The 23038-nt window shown below is 42.2% G+C and overlaps 2 protein-coding genes and 1 long non-coding RNA gene across 7 annotated transcripts; 1 reads left to right on the forward strand and 2 right to left on the reverse strand.

The window, feature by feature from the left end:
• Nucleotides 1–1781: 1781 nt before the first annotated feature.
• LOC114442879 (uncharacterized) lies at nt 1782–5906 on the reverse strand. The gene is made up of 5 exons (XR_003671389.1): nt 5722–5906; nt 2263–2360; nt 2115–2192; nt 1977–2030; nt 1782–1886 (listed from the first exon to the last, which is right to left on the reverse strand). It is a non-coding gene; the product is annotated as an uncharacterized LOC114442879 (long non-coding RNA).
• A 676-nt stretch (nt 5907–6582) lies between these two features.
• Nucleotides 6583–16460, reverse strand: rgs14b (regulator of G protein signaling 14b). Of its 5 annotated transcripts, none has more exons than XM_028416715.1 (16): nt 16451–16460; nt 15617–15747; nt 12748–12769; nt 12436–12587; nt 12237–12329; nt 11615–11758; nt 11340–11513; nt 11167–11242; nt 10944–11044; nt 10536–10754; nt 10224–10300; nt 9873–9999; nt 8980–9061; nt 8262–8314; nt 8019–8103; nt 6583–7636 (listed from the first exon to the last, which is right to left on the reverse strand). In XM_028416715.1, the coding sequence occupies exons 2-16, from the start codon at nt 15737–15739 to the stop codon at nt 7359–7361; spliced, it is 1806 nt and encodes a 601-aa protein (XP_028272516.1). In that variant the 5' UTR covers nt 15740–15747; nt 16451–16460; the 3' UTR covers nt 6583–7358. The 5 variants fall into 5 exon arrangements, with proteins under 5 accessions (XP_028272516.1, XP_028272518.1, XP_028272517.1 ...); XM_028416717.1 differs by having other exon boundaries at nt 11215–11245; XM_028416716.1 differs by having other exon boundaries at nt 10224–10297; nt 11167–11245.
• Nucleotides 16461–19874: 3414 nt separating this feature from the next.
• On the forward strand, nt 19875–23038 carry arl3l1 (ADP ribosylation factor like GTPase 3, like 1). Its single transcript, XM_028416547.1, has 6 exons — nt 19875–19892; nt 20568–20711; nt 22213–22329; nt 22477–22527; nt 22624–22809; nt 22991–23038. Exons 1-6 carry the CDS (start codon nt 19875–19877, stop codon nt 23036–23038), a joined length of 564 nt encoding a protein of 187 aa, XP_028272348.1.

The following is a 23038-nucleotide window of genomic DNA, read 5'->3' on the forward strand; positions in this document are numbered from 1 at the left end:
TGATTTGGGGCCAGATAAAGATTCCAAGATGAAACGGCCTGTTTGATGCGATTAATCATCCTTGTTGTTTGAGGGCTGGAGAAATCTGACATCTAGTGGTCAATGTGAGTACACTCGTTTCTTTTTCTTCTTCTTCTACAGTCGTTTCTAGCACATTTTTTATCCTGCCAAACTGTGCAGCCTGGGAATTAAACGATCATTTCAAGTCAGTGGAAGTATTTTAAACACGTAGAGTGTAATCTGCTTGACTTGTGCAGAATGTTCAGGTGCTTATACTTTGGCAGCACTCAAGATGAATTATGTTGTGATTGGAAATGAGCTATCTGGGAGATTTCCTGAGATCCTCTTAACATACACGTACACACATTTACTTGTCCTCCTCCTCAGCATGCCAGAATGCAGACTGTTAATTAGTACAGCTACAGTTCTGTCATATCAGCAGTGCTCTCAACCAAATCTGCAAAACTTGCTGACCTCAGACTTGCATCCATGAACTCAGAGGAGCAGAACTTAATAGCCCTTTAGAGTGTGTGTGTGTGTGTGTGTGTGAGAGAGATAGAGACAGATAGAGAGCAAACAGTGTAGGCAGCTGGACTGGAGCTGAGGCTTCTGTCACCTTCAGCGGTGACTACAGGGAGCGAAATCCTTGAGATTTGATGCAGCACTACACAGAGGCATAGCACACAGGGACACACATGGCTAAATCTCCTGTCCACATCCAGAGCTCTTTGGTAAAAAGCCCTCCATGCTGCAGTTAATCTCCTCTCCAGATGTGCAAATCACAGGGAGGCTGTGCTGCCACTGCTCATGATAAATTTAAATAAACCAAACACAGGCATGTTGTCATGTCACTCAAATGCCAGCAAATCAATGAGCTGTGTAGGTGCACACCATCAGGGTCCACAGTGGGCCATGTTATCCTGCCTTAACCTTACACAGGGACTGACATATGATGTTTACAGTAAGCTCTCAATCTGTTTTCAGCAAAGGGGATCAAAGCAATGTGTCTGTTTAATTATCTCTAGACATATAGAGATAATTACAGCCACATACAGCAGTATCTACTGCAATATGTGGCTGGCTATATAGGGACATTTGATATCACGTGGCAGCAACTGCAGCAGTAATGCGCACACACAATTCAGTCACCTTGGTTAAAGGCGCATTGCACAAAAAAAGGAAAGAGTATCCCCTTACTGCTTCCATTAGATTTAATGTTGTGAGGTGCAGCAGGTGCTGCCGATGGTCAGTTCCTGATGACCTGATCTGCACATCAATCTGAAAGGGGTTATAAAAGCTTTTCCGAATAATCTGGAGTTACAGATACAGTCGAAAGATTGTATCTAAGTGGAAAGCAAGACAGCTGTGCATAAGCAAATGCCTAAAAACCTCAATGAAGTAAAGCAGTAAAGAAGGAGTGAAGAAGAATGGGCCAGAATTCCTCCACAACCATGTGAGAGACTGATTTATGATTAAGGTGGATCAGCAGGCTATTGATTGATGGTGGGTAGTTATTGCCTTTTTTCCTTTTGGGTTCCTTTTTGTCAAATAAATAATGATTTTGGTGTGAAGAGCAGACAAAGATGGATTCACTCTTTATTGTAACTACACATTCAGTTGGCATGTGTACACCATTCACAGTACAACAACACAGCTTCATCACAGGTGTCCTTTTGTTTACATGCGATTGTCTCAGTGTGTGTGTGTGTTCAGTTTCCTAGTCTACCTCATATGCTGTTTGTGCTCCTGTGTACATATGTACATGTGACATATTATGTTTATGATGACAGTGTAGTTTTATGGTAACTTCATTGTCCTGACGGTTTTATTTGTCACTTTAGTTCTTCGGTGGAGGAGGAAGGTGTGTCGGAGCCATCAGGAAACTCCTGCAACACCAGGAAACAACAACAAAGCTCAGCCCCATTTACATTTGACCTATTAGAACACACACCCACACACACACACACAAAGTTTACCTTCACTCTGTCCAGCTCTGGCCTGCCTGGGAGTGATTTTTGTGAGGAAAAGGCCTGTAAGAGAAAACAGGCCAGTCTGATGATTAACAACAAAGCAGGTCAGGGAAAAAAGATCAGGACGCTTTTTTTCCTCCTCACCTTCTTTGACTGCTGCATCTCCTCTGTGGACTTGGACCTGTTCTTCATCTGCTTCTGAGGAGAGGTGGTGGTGGGACACTAGGGAGAGGAATCACAGCGTCAGATGAGGACCTGAGTGAGTCAAATGTTATCAGGTTTTTCTACGCACCTCATTTGTCTTCTGCTCCATGGCTGATTTTTCTCAGTGCTGCTGATTTTCTGTGATGTCTGTTTGAGATGGATCACTTTGCCGTTTAGTTGTATAACCTGGGAAAAAAGAAAAGAGAAACAAAGCTTAAATGTAAGTCTGTAAAGCAACAGACCACACGTGTTGTTTTCCTGGCAGTGTGGTGACGGTGCAGTTACAGTCTCTGCTCACTAGATGGCATGTTTGCCTCAGAGATGCAGTGTTGCTCACACTGATATGAAGGCTTTTCTGGGAGACTTTCCTCTAGAGATTCAACTGATTCAGCTTAGTACTAATTATCACACTGGGATGTTCACACTGCAACCCCAATGGCTGCTTTTTATTTTGACTTGTAAAGACCGAGAGAGAAAAACACACCTGACTGCATCTTAACCTGACTAAAGGTTTTTGTTTGGGTAAAAACACACTTCCATCACACATCTATCCAATAAACATGTAAGCTTTCTCTAACTATGAATCTGAGAAGCTGCATCATTGTGTAAAAACAGCCAGATGGAGATAAAGCTCGCATGCAGTCAGAGAGATGCAGCACAAACACTGATGCCTGAAAAACTGAAAGACCACAGTGAATACACACAAGCAACAGTCACAGCCAGAGACACAGCTGGCATCAGGACCCGTGGTGTTCAGGGACAAAACACCTCTGGTTTTGGGTCAATGTCCAACAGACTGATTTTTACAGTCCACTGCCTCCTGTCAATGTCTGCTTCAGTCCGTCTCAAACACACATTATATTTTAATAGCAGGGATGAAAGTGAAGATGCGGCTCAATGAGGCTCCTAAAACAAAGAGAGAGTCATCTTATGACTTCTCTGAAGTGTTCAGCTAGATCATTAGAGGGGCACTGAGCTCAAAGCCCTAACAGCTGCTTCAGTAATACCGCAAGTGTGTGTGTGTTTTAAGTCTTAGCACCTTCTTAAAAAAGATCCTAGGAAGAAAGTTTAGATCCTAACCTGACTTTGCCTCTAATATTTTTTTTAAATAATATTACATTCCTGTAATTAAAAAGACAAACTCTGTAATATTTATTAGTATTAGTATTGTTTATTTTTACTTTTCTTTGACTTGGATGCACATGTTTTTCATCTATGTTACTGCAGCAACAATCCAACAATCAGACTATATATGGTGGTCTGCTGGATGAGCTCATATTGGTGTGGGAACCTGGCCTCTTGTTCCAGCCGTGGTGGACTAACCTAATCAATCACCTGAACAACAACATCCTCGGACATCGTGTACTTGGTGGGGGAATGCATACACATGAAGCCAAGTTAAAATAAAACCTCTGATGTGATTGAAATTGAAATTGTGTCTCACCCTGAGCTCCAATTCAGCTTGCTGCTCCACAGGAAGCATTCAACCCAGGGCTCATAAAGAATGAATGGGAGCTAATCAACAGGAGCTCACTCACCCACTGTGACAGCTGACATCATGGTAGTGCCACATTTGTTGCTGCAGGGAACTCCATTATAAAGTCCTATTTGGAGTGGAATATAAGTGATATTAAACAAAGTCTGCCTGCTGGCCAGAACTCACGCTAACTGGAAGTGACCCCGTGGATTGTTCCCAGCTTCTTTCATACAGGGTCCATTACTACATGTTGGTTCAGCTGGGACACCCAGGGGTGTACTGCTGAACTTCCTGCACTCACTCTAAAATGTGCATTACAGCCCTTTGAGGAGAATAATCCCAGTCTTGATGGCAGGGCAGGCATTCAGTGATTCCTGGGCCTCTCTGACCAGCTCACTGAGGGAAATGACCTAAATGAGAGTGATTCGCTTGCTTGTTGTGTCACTCTGTCTATCCCCCGCTTTCCTCTGTCACTGCCCGTTTGTCTCCGTGTAGATGAGGGATCCCTCGTTCACACAGATGAAGCAAAAGGGACAGAGAACCGTGTAGGTTAAACCGAGGCGGGTGGAAGTTCATCTCCTCTGTAGCCGAGGTAGAAAAGCCCCACGGCTCTGAGAAACACTTCTCCATCGATTAATCCACATGAACAAGCCAACAACAGCCAAAGTGACACATTCAGAAACAAGTCTTTGTTGTATGCATACAAAGACACATACAAATGTGAACAAAATTCTCATACATTATTACTTGGAAATGGTCACGCAAAACGCCAAGACCTTCCTTTTAAAAGCTACTCAGGAGCTGTTTCTGCAAGGGTGGGCAAACAGAATAAAACTGGCCCCCTCCTCCCAACATCGCTCCATCTGAGACACTATAAGAGGAGGAAGCAGAAATGTTTAATAAAAGCACTTAGGCTGTTACAATCCATGATAAAATACTGATATTAACATTACATAAGAACCAAATCTGTTCAGGAGCTTTGAATCCAACAGGCAGAGACCTGGATTAGCCTCTGTGAGTGTCAGGTCAACACTAATTAACTCCCCAAGCTGAGTCAGAACATGACGGGAACTCCTTAAGCTTAACTTGTGTGTGTAAGAGTTTCAAAGGAAAGAATGGGAAAGATATCAAACAGTTGCCTCTTCATCATCTGTCTTCACCAAATGCTGCAGGAGACACAGTCAGTGTTCATTTGTTGATTCATTCAGCATGATGCTGCAGATGTGAATTGGCTGCTTCCATTTATATATGAGAGATAAAATCACAGCCTTGGTCTGACATTTCTGTCTCCCCTCACACAGTGACAATGCACATGCTGATCACAGAACCCGACTTGCTCAGGGAATGTATAATTATTCAGGCAGCACTGTGCACAGTCACGGTTAGAGCATCAAGGTGAGCATGTGGGCAATAATTCTACTGACATCCGAGCACATGAAGACAGTGTCAAGGACATTATGTCCTGTAATTGACAATGATGGGCTGCCTGCTCTGCCGTGTTCAGGTGTGACACACACACACACACACTCTGAAACCTCCTCCTCCCCAGCTGGATGAATTTAGTTAGTAGTCACCAGGGACAGCTGCTCTCAACCGAATCACAGCTGAGCCATGCGTACCTCACCTGATAACTCAGTAATGAATCCACTATTATTATTTTCACATAGAACACAGACTCTGTCCTTTCCTAGCTGAGTAGTAAATGTCCATGCATTGATCTGATGGACAGGTTTTGTTTTGCAGCACTGTTATTCCTCTGCAGGACTCTTGAAGGCACAGTGAGGACCACTCACAGCTCCCATTAGCAGCACTGACAGTAAAACACTTGCAGGTATTCAGAAGCTGTTTGCCCCCACATGATGTTTCACATGAAGCTAACTGAAAGCAGCAAAACAGAGACAGGAGAGCTTATCCATGACAAGACATCTCATCAAGCAAAGAAATGTGTAAAAAGAGAGAGGGAAGCATGAATGATGGGAGAGACAGACGCAAATGTAAACATCCACTGACTACTGAACAAGCACAGCAATAAAGACTGATGAAATGCCAGGAGTAAATTCAGACACTCACCTCCTTCTCCCCTCTTCTTTCTCTCAGTAGAGCAGACGTGCAGTGGAGTGGATGGCACTCCTCATCTCACTGCTGCTATGGTGTCTGTGAGTGAACACCCCTCTCTGCCCATTCATATCGCTGCCGACGCACAACTCACGCATGGATGGAGACACACATGCACACACGCACTGCCAGGTGTGTCCCTCATAGCTGTGTATGCTAATGTCACCAGACTGGCAGGGGAGAGCTGTGGGTGTGACAAACAGGTATCATACACTGCAAATCAATGTAGCTTTGTTCATTATCTCAGGTTAACTAGTGTACACTAGAGTGATTGCAAAACAAAAAGGTGGATAAAGGAGATTTTTTTTCACCCCAAACTCTGCCACGTACTCTGAAATATGCATGCTGCTGACATCATCCATGTGGATGAGACCATCTATGACTCATCCAGTTTTGTAACCCATACAATAGCCAAATTCATAGCTGGAAATCACCTTCCAGCAACAAGTCTGAAGACAGCTGTGGCAGGTCATTGGCTACAAACACTTCCCAAGAACCAATCACAAATGCTGCAAAGATCCCCAATCACTGTGCAAAAAAAAAGAAATTACATTACATGACAGCATTTTAGAGCCCAATGCTCCTTTAACAGGAAAACACAATGAATAATGCAATCAAAGGTAGCTGACAGACACATGGACATGTTTTATCCTGCATAAATCACACAGCCGGTGCATTGGGGTGGTGTGGTCTGGCTGTGCCACATATGAAATCAAATCACGCAGCATTTGTCAACCCAGAAACTGACCTCGCCAAAAAAAGGTCTCACTGAGGACTAGAAGCTGAAACATTTTTCTCAACAACAGACACAATCGATTGATCATAAAACACTTTAATTCTTTAAACCCTGTTATTTTTTGTTCATGATTACAGCAACTGCCTCACTACCTGTAACATTACAATGCTCATTAACCTTCTGGATCGCGATCCAGAAATAATCTGATGTCAAAGGAAAACTGGACTAGTCCAGGGTTTCTCAAAGTGCCATCACAGCAAACCATCATGCAAAAAACAGCAAGCGAGCACACCAATGGGATACATTTTTAAAATATTAAAATCTAATCTGTATAAAATATTTAATAATCTGTGTTGAAATAAAGAGAACACACTTGTGCAAAACACTTTAAGAAGAAACCCTTCAAGACCGTCACTACCTCCTGTGCTGAAACACGCTTTAGCTTAGAGTTCAAAGTAAAAGCGAGACAACAGAAGCATCTTTAACAATATGAACAGTATTAAACATCAGGGAAATAAAAGCTACTAAACATTAAGGGTGAAATGTTGAGCTAAAGCTCTCATACACTTTTGGGTTCTTTTAACAGTTCATAGCAAACATTTCCACATCAGGATGTGTAGTGTTTTCCAGTGACACTAAACATGCTTGCCATGATCTTTCTTCTCTTTTACATCTTTGCCTTTAAGGCCCATCAGCAGCAGCAGCAGAGGTGAAAGCACGTGGCTGTCTAAGAGCTTATTTTTAAACAGAAAGTGCTTTTAGACTAAAACTGAGTTATCATCTTTTTACATGTTTCACCATACAATGTTGTAAAATGCTTTCTGTAGTTTTTCTTCATCCCACACATGATTGTCTTTCAAACTACTGTTTCTCTCATGTCTTTGGGTTTAGATTTGGCACAGTCGGAGGGATCCTTCACTGCTCCAGCTGACGTTACTGACTTTTTGTCCTCAGATTCTGCTTTGGAATCAGCAGCAGCGGCTGCGCTGGTTTTACTGGTCTCCTCTGTGCCGTCCTCTCCCTTTTCCGAGGGTAACTGCAGGAACAAAGGAACCTCCAGCTGCTCTTTGGTCAGAAGGCCTCGTTGGTCATCAACCCTGCAGCACTGAGCCTTCGTCAGCATGTCCAGAAACCCTGATTCAGACAAATATCCTGATTTTTTTACACTGCTTTCAGATAAATATATAAAAAATGTCCTATGCAATATGAGGGAAAATTTAAATTAAATGGGTGATGATCACCATTTGTACTTGTGTTGAAATGATATCTGAGTAACACTGTGCGACAACTGAAAACACACAGTTGAGAAATGTGATGAAAGAATTGCAACACAACATCCGCTTCCTTACTGGAGATGATGATTTTTCCCTCTTTTCCTTCTGTGTATACGTGAAATACTGAATTATATCAAAAATTCTGTTAAACCATTAATGCCATTAATATCTTGCTGGGAATGGAATGAACTGAAGTGCGTCTGATGGTTGCTTAATGACACGCATCTACTCAGGTGTCTTACCATCCATGTCACGGTTCTTTCGAGGCCGGGGCTGAGCCTTAGCTCTGTCTATCTGATGTGGTGACTGAACCTCGGGTGCTCCTGCCTACAACAGAAACAAATTCCATTTATAATACATTTTTGGAAATTATATTTTTTTTCCCCAATAATAGAAATCTAAAGGTTGACATATTACACACACCTTCAGCTGTCTCAGTATCATACAGAGGAAATAAAAAGCTTATTTCTTTGATGCTGCCTCACCTGTGTGGCTCCAGAAGAACCAGTGCCTCTGGGAATGATGCTCTGGTCTTTACCTGTGTCCACACAAACACAGAAAACAGTTTGTATACAGTACTTCTACTTCTAATAGAACAGTAGTAAGTGAGCAGCTGATGAAGCCACAAGACTTTCTCTTTGTGTTAAACACTGACATCAGCCAGATAAAATATTCCTGACAGGAATTAAACTGGTCCTCCTGGGACACAACCACTCTAATCAAATCCATTGGCTCTTCCTAAATGCAGGGAGTTCCGCTGAGGAGGAGAGCACAGATCCAAAGTGAAGTCAGTTCTGGTCTCTCAGCAGTTGAGAAGTGAGATGAGCGAACTAGAAGTGACACAGCACTCAACAATCCAAATGGACTCAGACATTTCAACCACACAGAAAAGAATGAAGGGACAGAGAGAACACACACACACAGAAATCAGAGTAGGAAAAGAGAGAGACAGAGAGACTGGGGGAGGAAAGGCGACAGTGAAAAGACTCTCTTCCCCGCCAGCTATAAAGAAGTGAACCATGAAATGCAGAAGACTTTCTAAGACCCATTAAGAAACAATTAAAGGACTAAAGAGGCAAAGGGCAGCAGAGGAGAACAAAGCACAACTCAAACATCACCTACAGAACCAACTAAGCGCTGATGGACATCTAAGTGTGCCCTCATCTGATGTGATTGATTCACGTTACTCAAAAATGTATTAACCTTTGATTTTATCGAGTCGAAGCGTCTTATTGGCCAGTCTGAACACAGTGCTGCTCATGCTCAAAGGCTCATCACTCCCAACCTAAAACACACACGGAAATAAAGTGAAGGAGTCCAGGTGATGAAGCAGCACAGAAAACACATATGAATGCATTACCATTCATAAGTAATCTTATTACACATTCCACTCACAAAATAGTGTAAGACTTTTAATTTTCAGAAATTAAATTAAAATCAGAGTTTCGCATGAATATTAACATGCACACTGACGCATTAACTGTTGCCTAGCAACAGCTGCCGTAGGTGGGAGACGCATATGGGTGTTGATGGAACAGATTTTTAAGAAGTATGTTTAAAAATGTTAAGTATGCTGGTTTGACAAATGTGATGTAAATTTACACACAAATCACAAAAAAGCTGAGATATGTTATTCCGTGTCTGAAGAACAGACGAAAGCCCCTAAATCAAGATGAAAGAAATTAGCAAAGATTCAGTAAAAAAAAATATTTACATTAATGCAATTTATTCCTTTTTAAAAACTCCTGCACCTGTGTCGAGACAGCATAGTTATGGCTAGAAACTGATAGTATAAACACAAAAAACACGTTTCTTTGATTATTGATATTTACAAACACTGATTTTTTTTAATCAATGTCAATTTTATTTAAAAAAAAATTATTTTTCCCTTTTACCGCCAATAACAAAAATCTTACTTTGGTGCATGTAATGTATCTTCTCTCTGCCATACCTCCATCAGTAGCTTGACATAGGATTGTAGTTACCAGTCATTCTTTTACAGCAAAGAAATTACTTATTAATCCTTTACTCACCTGTTCAACTACTCAAGTGCGGACTATGTAATATGGTCCCATTCATACATACCACACACTCACCATGGTGACCAAGGCCTCTTGTGGTTTGAGATGGTGGTTCTGCATCACCGAAGAGACAGCGTCCTGCAGCGTCTTACTAGACTTCACCATGATCCCCACTGTCTTACCAGTGAAGGCGATCTCCAGCCTGAATGTGAAAAGCACACATTCCAACAAGGTCTATCACCCACTGCGTCAACGGCAGTGGATTAGCAGTACAGCCCAAATGTGTTTTTATTTGCCAACTAATTTGATAACAAGTGTAATAATTCTGCCCAGAGTGTCATATTTTATGTCTCATGTTATCACAAGATGGTGCAAGGTGTTGTAGTCTGGTTGACAAAAAGAAAAAAGAAAAAGGAAGTGACTCACGCAAACGTCACCCTGAGCTCCAAAGAGACCTGCTGATCTCTCAGTACAGAGCAGTCCTGTTCCAGTGATAAAGGCTGCTGTAGAGAGCAAAGGTGCATCAGACAGAAAGAAGAGTACTTTGTAATGTCAGCATCAGGAGGAGACACTTTCATATGACGCTTAGACAGAACAATGCGGCAGTGTGAGGATGTTAGAACAGGAAGAGGATAGTCATCTCTCTCACACTCTCTGTTGCAAAACACTTCAGTGTGGGCATTTTTCAGCAGCTTAATTTAAAGCTGCAGTGGATTCTGTGGACAGATAATGGCTCACCTTGTCCTTGCCTTGAAGGTAAATGATGACATCTTTCAGGGGGAAGCCTCTCTTCTCACACAGGCTGGTCAGCATCTCTTTAATCGGTTGACCATTACGTGTGGGAGCCAGAGAGGCACTGCCATCAGGTAGGAAGACACAGCAGTACCCCCCCTCCACCCCTAGACGATTCCCACCTGCACCGCCCTGCTCGGAAGAGCGGGGACTCAACCGGCCATTCTAAATAGGAGATGAAAAAGACGTCTATATTTTATAGTCAGGTTAATACAAATTCTTCTATGGACTTGGGTATATCACCTTGAAGAGCACATTTTTTCATCGTTATGGCTCTCGACTCAAAAACTTTAATTAACATTGACTTCCTAGAAATCCAGTCACCTAAAATTGTTTTGTCACAAGTACACTGACCTCCAACTGCCTGTAGAGGGAGCCAAGCTCCACGCTGCTGGTGGACTTGACAGACATATGGGACTCCTTTCGGGATACTGAACCCTGGGTGTTGGATGTGTCTTTTGTTATAGACAGAAAGGAAACGAGCAAAGAAAATAAAAGAGAGACACTTAAAATAAAGTCACACCACATGTTGAGGCTCAATATATAAGCGCAAGATGTGCCTTCTGACAGGAACTACCTCCCCAGGATCCTCTTTTCTGTCGATGTTTCTCTGAGACACTCTTACCACTCGGCAAGCTGTTACAGTCTGACTTCTTCTGTTGAAGACGGCAATAAAAGGAACGTCATTACCCTGTGCAACAAACAAGAGTAGCATTTTTCTTCCATTTCCTTGCCCATCAGCCAATCCACCTTCTTGTCACTTGGGGGGCTTCTTGTGGCCACATCCTCCCAGGATCCCAAGTGGACCGGCTCTGTAGAGAACTGAGGTAGAAGTTTGCCCTCCACACTTGCCAGCGTGCAGCTCTGGTAGAGGGGAGAGCGCACAAAGCGCCTGTAGCTGTCCATTTTCATCAGCTTAAATATCTGATACAAAGCAGGGAGAGTGGTGCACAATGTCATCTCAGGCAACAACACTCAGTCATTGTATGATCGAGCTGAAGTGGGAGCGTGAGCTCCATGCAGACCTGGGCTTGAGCTCTGTTAAACATGTCGGGAGTGGGCCGCTGCAGGTCCTTCTCCTCTGTCCTGGCTGTGTCATCGATATTGACGGAGTAGGGAGCGCTGTCAGACAAGTAGGTGTTGTAGATGGAGCTAGCTGCTGCTTTCAGCTGGAAATGACAAAGCCACATCAGACTGATTCATCCTGATGATTAGATATGACCTACAAAGTGTTTCTTAATTATCGTTTATAGCTGCCGAGACATCAGCGAGAGAGAGAGACTCAGTTAATGTCCCTTATTTTTAAGCCATCTAAAGAGCCACTCAGTGTGTAAAGCTATTAATAGTCTCTGTTTCTAAACATACTTCCTATAGCAACAATTAAGTGAAACCTTTCCAAGCATCCACACTTGATGTCAAACAAGTTGCTAAAGGGCAATTCGATTCCTAGAGAATGCTGAGAAAACACAGAAACAATGCTGTGTGTGGGCAAATATCAATCCTGTCAGTTTGTGCTGTTCTTCTTCGATACCAATAGAATTCATGTAGTGATCAATATTCCTCAATGGGATGTACAAAACAGAAAATGTTAGCTTTTACAGGAACAGGAAACATTATCAAAAGTATGGATAAAAAGTTCTGTCATACCTCGTCCAGGGAGCTGGATGGAATTTTCTTGAACTTCTCACACGCTTGCCAGAATAAAATGTTCTCTGCACTCACCTCAGACCTCAGGAAGGCCTAGAGACAAACATGTAAAGCAGTATGAACACATAACTAGGCCATAAACACCAACAGATATAATGATGGCACTGTGAAACTGCTTTGTGCGCCGAGTGCGACTCACCGTAAAGTAACGGACTCCAGAGGGATCCTCAAGCAGCTTCTCAAAAGACACGGCCCAGCTCAGCACACTGTTGGCAGGGCCGCTCTCCCCGCCCGGAGTCCCTGGAAGGCTGGAACTGCTACCTCCACAGCCGCGCGCAGACATGTTTAACTCTACAACACATTCAGAAACAAACACACCCATTTACCAGCACAGAAACAGTATGACCAAGAATGAGACTGAATCAGATCTTTTCATGCACAGACATGTTCAGAGTGTAGCACTGTGAGATGTAAAGGTTAGGCCATCTGCACATGGGCTGTTCGAGCTTACCTCCATCTGACACCGCCTGGCTCTGTGAACACACAGACAGACATAAATCAGAGAAATATAATAATAACAAAACAATCTGGACACATTTCTGTAATAGCTTATTAGCACAGTTACTTTACAGAATAATTTTACTTCATAAATGTGGATATAACTGTGGAGATTTAAGTGTTTCAGCGCTGCAGCAACAGCTACTCCAAACAGTATTAACGCACCAGAATGCATGCATACATATAGGAAGTGAAATGTGAACACCAGCTGCACGCTTTTTGTTTTTTCTACCCTTCTATGTAACAGTTTAGTGCAACCAGCCGTGGCTGTTTTTTTACAGGAAGTGGTTTCTCTGTCTGATGACAATAGCTCTCATTCAGAATTCACATCATGTTAAAATTCTGTTTCACTTTAAGACCTTACACAGTTAAAAGTCTGGATTTTGCAATCTGTTGGCACACACTGCTGTACTGATAAAGCCTGTCTGCATGCAGGTGTCAAGTGCTGCCAAACCTTTGATCAGAGTTTGGCAGGAAGCTTAAATATTATTTAAAAACGCACAAACTGATCCACAGCACAGATGTTCTGAGGTTTAATCCAGTACTTCAGCTTGGAGTTCTCATATTCGCTTGTCTGGGTTTCCTCTGGGTGCTCTGGTTTCCTCCCCCAGTACGCACATGAGGGCTCCAAATGTAAAATTACTCAGAGGTGTGAATGTGTCTGTCTATGCATTTTAGACATGCAAGTGTGTCAACGTCCTAAAAGTATGCACAATGTTAACGTTTACAAATTCAGTGCACCGATATCCTGTATAAGATCTGAGCATGTGAGCGTTTTAGAAGCAAGCTGCCTTAGGAACCTGAAAGGAGAACATGTAAACTTTCTCCAGCCTTCTCTGCTGCTAAAGGACATTTAAGTAAAAGCAGACACAACTCTGATGATCAGAGAGCTGAACACAGTTCAAACACAACACACACATATACACCATAAACCAAGACCAAATCAAGATACTATTAGAGTGCATGTAACCACACTCACACCTCCATACCACTGATTAGATGTTGCACAGAAATACCCATTCTTATTAAAGGAACACAAACACAGACATCAGAAGTGAGACATCTATTGAGTCATTTGGAGCATTTTATCTAACAAAATGATACACTACTACAGGGCTAATACTGGCTCCTATTAAAGAAGTCTTACACTCATTAAATAATTAATGAGTTTAAGAGATACAACAAAATCTTCATCTTCCATGCAGAAATGGACAGGTCTACGCACAAGAGAAATACAGTAACATCCACATGTTTACTTAAAAAAAATGCCAAGAGCAATTCTCCTATGCATTCTTGCCGATTACTAAACTTGACCATATAAGGTTGAAATGGGCTGGCTGTTTGTGCAGGTGTGAGCTCATCCGTGACTCCACCTCTTTACTGCACAAACCCTGGCACCCAAAACAAAATCAGCCTCTACAAATAACTTTCAAGGCTTCAGTCAGAACAGCAGGCAGGACTTCACCCACATTAACTGTGATGAAAACAAATGATTCATCATCTCCTTATTTGGACAGCTTCTGTTTCCTTAAACTGCATCTGGGATTCTTTGAGAAGGTTCATTTAAAAGAAAAAAGCAAAAGACCTTGCAGTTTTTTCTGTGAATTGAAATGCTTCAATAATTTCTTTGCACAGCACACAGAGCCTGTTTTTTCTAAACTACATCAACACCCAGGTCTTCACAGTTTCAATTTAAATACATCTATAGATAAACTTTCACACCTTTTGAAGCGCTGAACTAATTCAAGAACTGAGCAAACAGGAGCCAGCTCAGCCTACACATGACAGATTGGTCAACAGGCATGGCTGGCTTTCTGCGTCTGGCTCAGGAAGGCCCGGCCTGTTTTCAGTGGGGACCAACTGTAAGCCACACTGGCTGATTGGTTCTGGCACTGCAGAGGAGCAGAGATAGGCAACACAAGCCAACACAAGACAACTGCTCCACCATGCTCTGGACTGCATGTCAGACTAAAAGTATCAGCCCCTCATCAGAAGGAGACCAAAATTCAACAATGCTGGAGGTGCTCAAACGACAAAATCCTTTTATATGCATGTAGTCTAAGCTTTAAAATTCTACTATTAAAAGAACTGGTAAAGTACGTCACAAGTGTGTAAACAAATTTCCTGATCCACAGAACAGCGACAGACCAAATGAAGCCAAACCAGGAGTGCTGCCAACTTACCATGTGGCCAGCAGGAATCCCTAAAGCACTGAGGTTCTTCGCCATGGTGGCCCAGACCTTAATAAAAAGCTTAGGCCGTGTACGATGTGCACACTGTCAGGGTACACAGCAGAGTGCTCCACCCAAACTTGATGCACACTCCTCTTGCACACTGACTCAAAAACCCATCACTTGGGTCTTCCTGTCACTTCCTGCCTGGAAGGGAAGTCTTGCCATAGCAACAAGCCACAAAAGAGGAAGTATGGTTACTATGATCAAACTGTTCTCAGCCCACGTCTTGAGAAACACTATGATGTGGGAACAGAGACATGACAGACACAGTCATTCTGCTTTTGATGTACAGTTACCAGCAGCAGGTTACAGATATATGCAGCTGCAGTGCTGTCTTTGAGAACTTTGGTTTGAGCATGTGCAGTCTGAGTTTACTTTTGCATAGAAATGGGTCAGATTTGGCTTAAAAGTAGAAATCACAAAGTAAACAACACAGCACAGAGCATTAAATTCAATTTATGACATGATTTCATGATAAGTGCAGCTCCCTGGATCATTTATGACTCTGTTTCTAAACTAGACTGCTAGCACACATTCACCTCTGCTTGGCCTTTTATATTACACTCCACTCCACTGGTTGTGGCATACCTTGATGTCCGCCATGTTTCCACGGACTATGGCGCTCCACTTGTCATATTTCCTGCGCTGCTTTAGTGCTGCCACCTTTACCAGGCGAGAGACCGTGTGGTAAAGTCCTCTGACTGCCACCATCCTGTGGGCTGAAAACACACTGTGTGGGAAGAGGCAGAGGACAAACTGTCCATGTGGCGCTGGAAATATGCAGGCCACAGTTAATTAACCTCTTCCAGACATGCGCACAAGATGACCACCAGGTGTTAGCTGAACAATTAAATTAAGGTTAAACATGATTGTTGTAGACTAATGGAGATGTCAGGCATCTTTTTTAACCTGGATGTCAAAGCTGTTAAACTCATGACAACTCAATAATGTAAATTAATTTCCCACGGGGATTAATAAAGTCCTATCTTATCTTATCTAACTGCTTGTCGCGACTGTTCAGTCTGTTAGCGCTCTAGCAAGTTAGCTAGCTCGCTAGCTTCCGTTTGTAATTGTTATATCTAAATTTCTTTTCCCCTGCAGATTCAGTGTCGGCTAAAAATCTAGCATTAGTTAAGTTCCAATCAGAAGCATCGTCCTAATGTGCAGATTCTACCCATTTCACATAAAACTTAACGTCATCGTGCCACTGTTAGCATGTTAGCGTAGCCAGTTAGCTTGTTGACCTTGCTAACGCTGTAGGAATTCGGTCGCTAGGTCGCTCATTAACCAAAATAATTTTACCGGTAAAAGTAAAAACCTGAGCTACATTGATCCAGTCCGATAAGTGGAAAAAATGTATGATTAAATAGCTGAATCAAAAGTGTAAAAACACCTCGTCAAGTTTTAATGTAAACAACTTACGTTTGTTCAACATTACAGCTGCTGCAGAGGAGGAGCACAAAATGCAGGCTAATAATTTCAAAAGCTGCAGAAATGTATGTGTGAGTGGTTTGGGTTCATATTGATAGAATGGAGGATGATCATGAAGTCAGAAGGAAGCTTAATCTCCATTTTTGTTATTTTTCCTCTCAGATGAGCTTCTGCTGTTCAGTGTCAAAGGTCTGATTTTCCTTGGTTGTACACTTGAGCCCTACTGAGTGAGAGGCGGTAGGCTAATGCATGTTTGATGTTAGGATAACAGGAAAAAAACAAATCAATAGGAAAACAGCGGCTGCCTTCATTGTGTATTCATCAGCTTGCATAAAATGTGGTGAGATGGCTCTGTTTGAATTTGAATTCACAAAACAGCTTCTGAGTGAAGTTTGCATTTCACCTTGTGTGTACATAGATTTTTTTTTGTTCTTGTTTTTTTCCCCAGTGAATTCAGGTTTGATTAAATTGCAAAACTCTAGATTTCATTTAAGCTGCAGGGTTTCTCAGTAAACATTACAGGTTAAATGTTTACATATTATGCACAATTTGTTTCATTTCCTAGTGCAGGGTGGGGAAGAACAGCCTGACCCTGAAGCAATAAGAGAAAACATAGTTGATCAGCAGCACTCTCTGCTGGTCACTGTGTGAATATATTACTATGAATTAAGGCCATGCATGAGTTAATAGTTAAATTTTAACCTCTAAGATAAAATAATGGAAGTACATCAGTTTACATGAAGCTGCAGCAGCAGTGTGGCACCAAACGCGTCGTTGCCGTCACGTCCACATTCAAAACACACAAACAGTGCCGTTGCTTATATGTAAAATGTAAAATTCCAGGAAAGAGCTTTATTTGCATCACTATCAGTGTTTATAATCAGCTCCTCTGTGCCTCTCCGATGCAAAGACCTTTAGTTTAAGCAAAGCAGAGCAGCTCATCATTCAAGTCGGAGTTTCTGTATAAACAGTTTGCCTCTGGTGGATGATTTGTCATTGATTGTGTGTGTTTAGTTTGTATTCTTAGGTGTGTGCTTTATTCAATTCTTAATATTTTCCAGCTGACAATGGTGAGGACAGACATATCCCTTTATATTCTCCTCATTTTCTTCACAGGTAAGAAGCCAAGTGAAAACTTTAACAGTCAAATATAGAAATATTTTATTTTGTGTATTTAAGGTTGATCAGTGTCTGTTCTCTCAGCACATGTTGGATCAGCCTGTGTTTCTGAAGTGTGCCAGAATTGTAAGAATGCCAGAGGAGTACTAAAAGGTAAAAATAGTCTTAATGTGTAGCTCTACTGTCATGTGAAAATGTTCCTAAAGGTACTTTTTCCATCTGTTTTGCCTAATATATAGATACCGGAGCTAACATTAACTGCAGTGGTGGTAAGTCCTTCATCTATTTTCAATGTACAGTTTTGTAGATGGCAGTATGAATGAGGGTGTCATAATAAAGGCTGTATACATCATACATCATGTTACATCTTTTTAACCTAAAATGATTTTATAAATACTCTGCTCTGCTGTAATTTACGTGAAGCATTCAGCTGACCCTGTCTGCTGACTGCCCGTCAGATTTTTCTGTGCGTGTGAACAGCACTGGATCCAATGCAGAGGAGGGTCAAGACGTCACTCTAACCTGTGTCCACAACTTTCCTGATGAGTTTGTGATATACACGTGGCTCAAGGATGAAAAGATAATGAAAGACGAGAATAAAAAGGAGCTTGTGCTAAAAGGTGTCCTCTCCTCCCAGGCGGGCAAGTACATCTGCATGGTGAACAGCACATGTGGCTGTGCAGAGTCTGCGTCCCATCAGGTCACTGTGAACAGTAGGTAGACATTTCTGTGCTTTTTATATTTTTTAGAGTTTCTGAAATGAAAATGAAGAGTAACAGCACTGGTGGAGTTTAATGGAGCCGCTGTGGGTTTTTATAGCTTATGTTATTACTATCTTTGTCCAGGCAACCCTCTGGTCCTCATACTGATCTGTGGAGTTTCTTCTGTGGGCCTGATCGTGATTATGGGGCTGGTCATGAAATTCAAACTGAAACGAGACAACGGTTAGATCTCTAATATGTACTTTTTAAAATCAAAGCAATACTTTTGACTTTTCAGTTAAACAATATATGATGTGCCAGTTAAAGAACTTTAGAGGTGGATTATTGTTACCTCTAGACTACTTCCCCATCTTCATGCTAATCTAAGTTAACTGGCTGCTGACACCCGCCTAGAGTGAGCATGAGAGTGATATTGATTGTGATCTTAGGTTTTGCATAGTACTGATATTAGAATTACAAAATTGATTTCAGTTTGTGTTATTATGAGTGACATCCCCTCTTCCTTCTTCTGGTCCTTTCTGCAGAGAAACACAGAGAGCGGAGGAGGCAGAGGGCTGAGACTGGACCGGCTGCTGGTCCAAATCCACCAAGAACACACAGCTAGATAAGAAAAGGTGTATCCTAACAAATCCTCATACTGGGCTTTAATTTACTGTAGTTGACTGTATTTAATGTAGTAATAAAAAAAATATTTTCTAGTGTGTTTGTGTGTGTGTATATGGGACATTTCCAGGATATTTAGAAAAGGGTGGATTGACTGTGTAACGCAGCGTTCATGTTGAGAAAAAGAGCCTTGAATGTTTTAATCCAGACGCAGGATAGGCATGCTCACACTAATCCCGCTGAATGCTCTACTCACAGGAGCGCACACTGCACAGAGCAGCTTTACAGGGGCGAACATGTAATGGATATATGGGACAATAATGCTGTCCACTCCTCTCCAAGAGCATGTGGGATTTGAGAATTGACTTTTGAACACAGAATGACAGAGTTCCCTGCGTCAGCAATGATAATCCTACAAAGTTTATGTGTTAATCCCATGCACGCTCAGACCTCACGCTGCCTCTCAAGTGTCTTTGTTTTTCCACATTAACAGTGATTTTTTTTTTCTCATAGCCATATGGCGGAAACTTTTTTTATGTGTGTGTGTGTGAGTGGGCGAGGAAGGACTAGTCAGTTTCCTCCTATAGCAGGTGGCAAAGGGATAATCCAGGTAAAGCCACTGCAAAGTGGAGATGGAGGGATGGACAGGGGGAGGGTGGAGGGGGTGGCCTTTGCATGGATGACTAGGGCTAATTCTGGATTCCTAATCCCAGTCCCGTCCACCCTCCCCCCTCTTCCTGCTCGCTAACTCTACAGTCACACTGAGGAGCAACTGACGCCCAGGTAGACGTTACAATCACGTACACACATAGCTTTTTTACCCACAAAAGATCACAGCAGAGAAAGAAAAGAAGTCAGAAGTTCTTTCTGGAGAGCTAACCTTGGCGACCTGGATAGCTAACACACCTGTGTGAGCTTCACTGGATAATGTAGCTGCAGCCCTCCATCCAAGCCAGAGGAAACACACCAACATGGGAGAAGCTCAAAAGGTAGGTGACCTGATTTGGACTAACTAAGATTTAAAAAAAACAAATGTGAACCTTCAGGAGAATCTCACAGGTGGCTTTGCACAGTAAGAAGTTTCCCTGTGTTTCTGTGTGCAGCAGCAGCTCTCAGCCATGATGGATTATCTAAATTCCTTTGTGTTCGTACAATATAATGACTGTGCTTCTAAATGAGATGTCGTGATGCACAGTTAATCTCACATACACTGTTAAATCAGATGTTTAAAGCTACAGGGCCTCCTGTCAGCAGTGTGTCAGCCTCTGCCTTGTTGTGGAACCTTGTAGACTAATCACATTAAACAGTGCTCTGTTATATGAATGAAGCTCCAGTACGTTTCTAAATGAAGCAACAGATTAATTCTTACAGAACAGTGCTGGGAGCTGGACAGTAACTCCACAGTTGGAGTGCTGGCTGCTTGATAGGCACACATATGTGTACTTAATATATGACAGGAGCTTTGACCTCGACTCAGAAAGAGGTCAGCAGGGATTTTATAATGATCCAAACGTTCATTTACCTCCTTAATATCGATGTTTTAGATCATATTTTTCCACTGATAGTCTGATTTGACTATCCAGTAACCATTGTCTTGATAATAAAAGTTGAACAATGCTGGTAATGCAGTGCTGGTGCTCACTGACCCTCCTGTCTGTCTGCAGGGCTTACTCTCTGTCATAGAGAAACTGAAAGGCACCACAGAGCAGGAGGTCAGGATAGTCCTCCTGGGATTGGACAACGCTGGAAAGACCACCCTCCTGAAAAGCCTGGCCTCGGAAGATGTGAACACTATCACACCAACACAGGTGAGTGGAAGTTTTAAAAAAATGTGCACCAACTTTCAGGACTCTGGGACTTGTTTATAGGAGAGGTGTCCTAGGGCCTAAATGGGGAACTACTGCAGGAAGAGAGTCCTTATTTTGTCTCCAGCGAGAGCTGGCGGTCGAGGAAAATAATGCCACAATTAAGGTTACACAATAAAAGCTTGAGTGGCAGAGTGGCGAAGCAGAGCATGAAGAGTGGTAAAGAGTCAACAGCTCAAACAGTTCAAAGTATGGTTTAAGATGGTCAATAAGAAAGTAACAGAGTTCTGGTCTACGCTGGAAGACCTGGCACATCAGGTCAGGAGGAGAGACTATGATTTTATTAATGTATTAGTAAAACTCTCAGAACTCTCATAGCCTAACTCATACATACACATTTCTCTCAGGAAGTAATAAAGTAGCCTCTATCATTGTATTTATCTATTTATTATCTAGATATAATCCCAATAAGTCAATTATTGTGTAGAACTAATGATGAATTTAAATTAATTGGGTTTTAAAATGCATGAATTATACCCAGTAATCAGCATTTTTCCTGTTGGCCACAAACAAGCAGCATATTTTCCTGTAAGCCATTCAAAACAATGTGCACCTTTTGGCCCAATAATTAACAAGCAGCACAGCAAACACTATTAAAACACATTTATCCTAACATGAACAGCTGAGCTGTTCATTGCCTGATTAAGGTAACAGTGATTATTATTATTATTATTATTACATGCAGGAGGATTGTTCCTCATCTCATGCGACCAGCTGCACCAGTGCACAGTCAGAGCTTCAGATGACTCCTGGTTTCCTGACACACTGTGAAATGAAATGATTGGCCTTACGCTGCCACTGATGGGTGAAATAATGATGTGAGGATGTTGGATCACTGCATTATACCATTAAATAACCTCTCGACAGGGGATAACTGAGGCCTAACATGACCTTGCTGATTTTCACGCTCTCAACACATAGGAAGGAGAGCCTGCTGTTATACTGAGGGCCCTCTTTAAAATAAATCATCTCCTACTGATGTAATTATCTAATATCATTATCTAATGCCCTTGCATTACTCTACCAAGACCAGAGCAAATGTACTGCCAGATCCTGGACAAGTGTGACAGCTCATCAGACACCAGTCACCACAGAGCTAAATCAGACTTGACACATGAACACATACACTTCACTTGATCCTTCCAGTCTTATCCTCAGATTTGCTCTTCAGCTGGGCCCCAGGATAAAGTTGTTATACAACTTCCCCGACTGAAGCAGAAAGGATCCACGTTATGAAAAACGGCTGCAGATTAACACACCGGCCATATCCTCGTATACACCCACACACACACTCTTGTGAGTGTGTGTAACAGGTTTTTAATGGCGGCTCACCAAACTGTGATTCATTAACACCTGTGTCCCAGCATCATAATGAGCTCCATGAACATTTGCCAGGCTTTCTAGGAAGTGTTTTAAACTTGTGGATTGTGGATTTTTTCTTCAGGGCTTCAACATAAAGAGCGTCGCTTCTCATGGCATGAAACTCAATGTCTGGGACATCGGAGGACAAAGGAAGATCAGGACCTTCTGGAAAAAGTACCTGGAAAACACAGATATGCTGGTCAGTATTTTAACCTTCTCTTATCACTCAGGACAGTGTAGTACAAATATGCACAATAAATGCTTATGAAACATATTACTAGGCTGTAGTTATGTGACATGTTTTCAAATGAACACTGAGGTAAATATCCTGTGTCTGTTCTTTCAGATTTATGTTATTGACAGTGCAGACAAGAAGCGGTTTGAGGAGACGGGACTGGTGAGCTCACTAACACATTATAAAACAGAGCAGAATCAACATATGGTATTTTGGACCACTTAACCAACTTAACAAGGATCATATGTGTGTGTGCAGGAGCTGTCCGAGCTGATCGATGAGGAGAACCTAAAGGGCGTTCCAGTGCTTATATTTGCCAACAAACAGGATCTGGCCACAGCATCTCCAGCGAGCGAGATCGCTGAGGGGCTCAACCTGCACACATACAGGGACCGCGTGTGGCAGATCCAGGCCTGCTCAGCTGTGTCTGGGGAGGGAGTTCAGGTCAGACGCTACGCTGATTTATTGATTTTGCCTTCAGATGGAACCTAATTAGCCGCATAAAAGCACTCCCCATCTTCCCCTTCCTGCTCTATAATATTGCACTGAACTGTTTGTTTTCAGGTCTTTAGATGTTTCAGTTTGATAGGCTGTGACTGAGTTTTATTCCCTTTCTCTCTAATAGGATGGCATGAACTGGATTTGCAACAACATAGCAAACAAGAAGAAGTGA

This window comes from Parambassis ranga, chromosome 10, assembly GCF_900634625.1.
Source record: "Parambassis ranga chromosome 10, fParRan2.1, whole genome shotgun sequence".
Taxonomy (NCBI): Eukaryota; Metazoa; Chordata; class Actinopteri; family Ambassidae; genus Parambassis; species Parambassis ranga.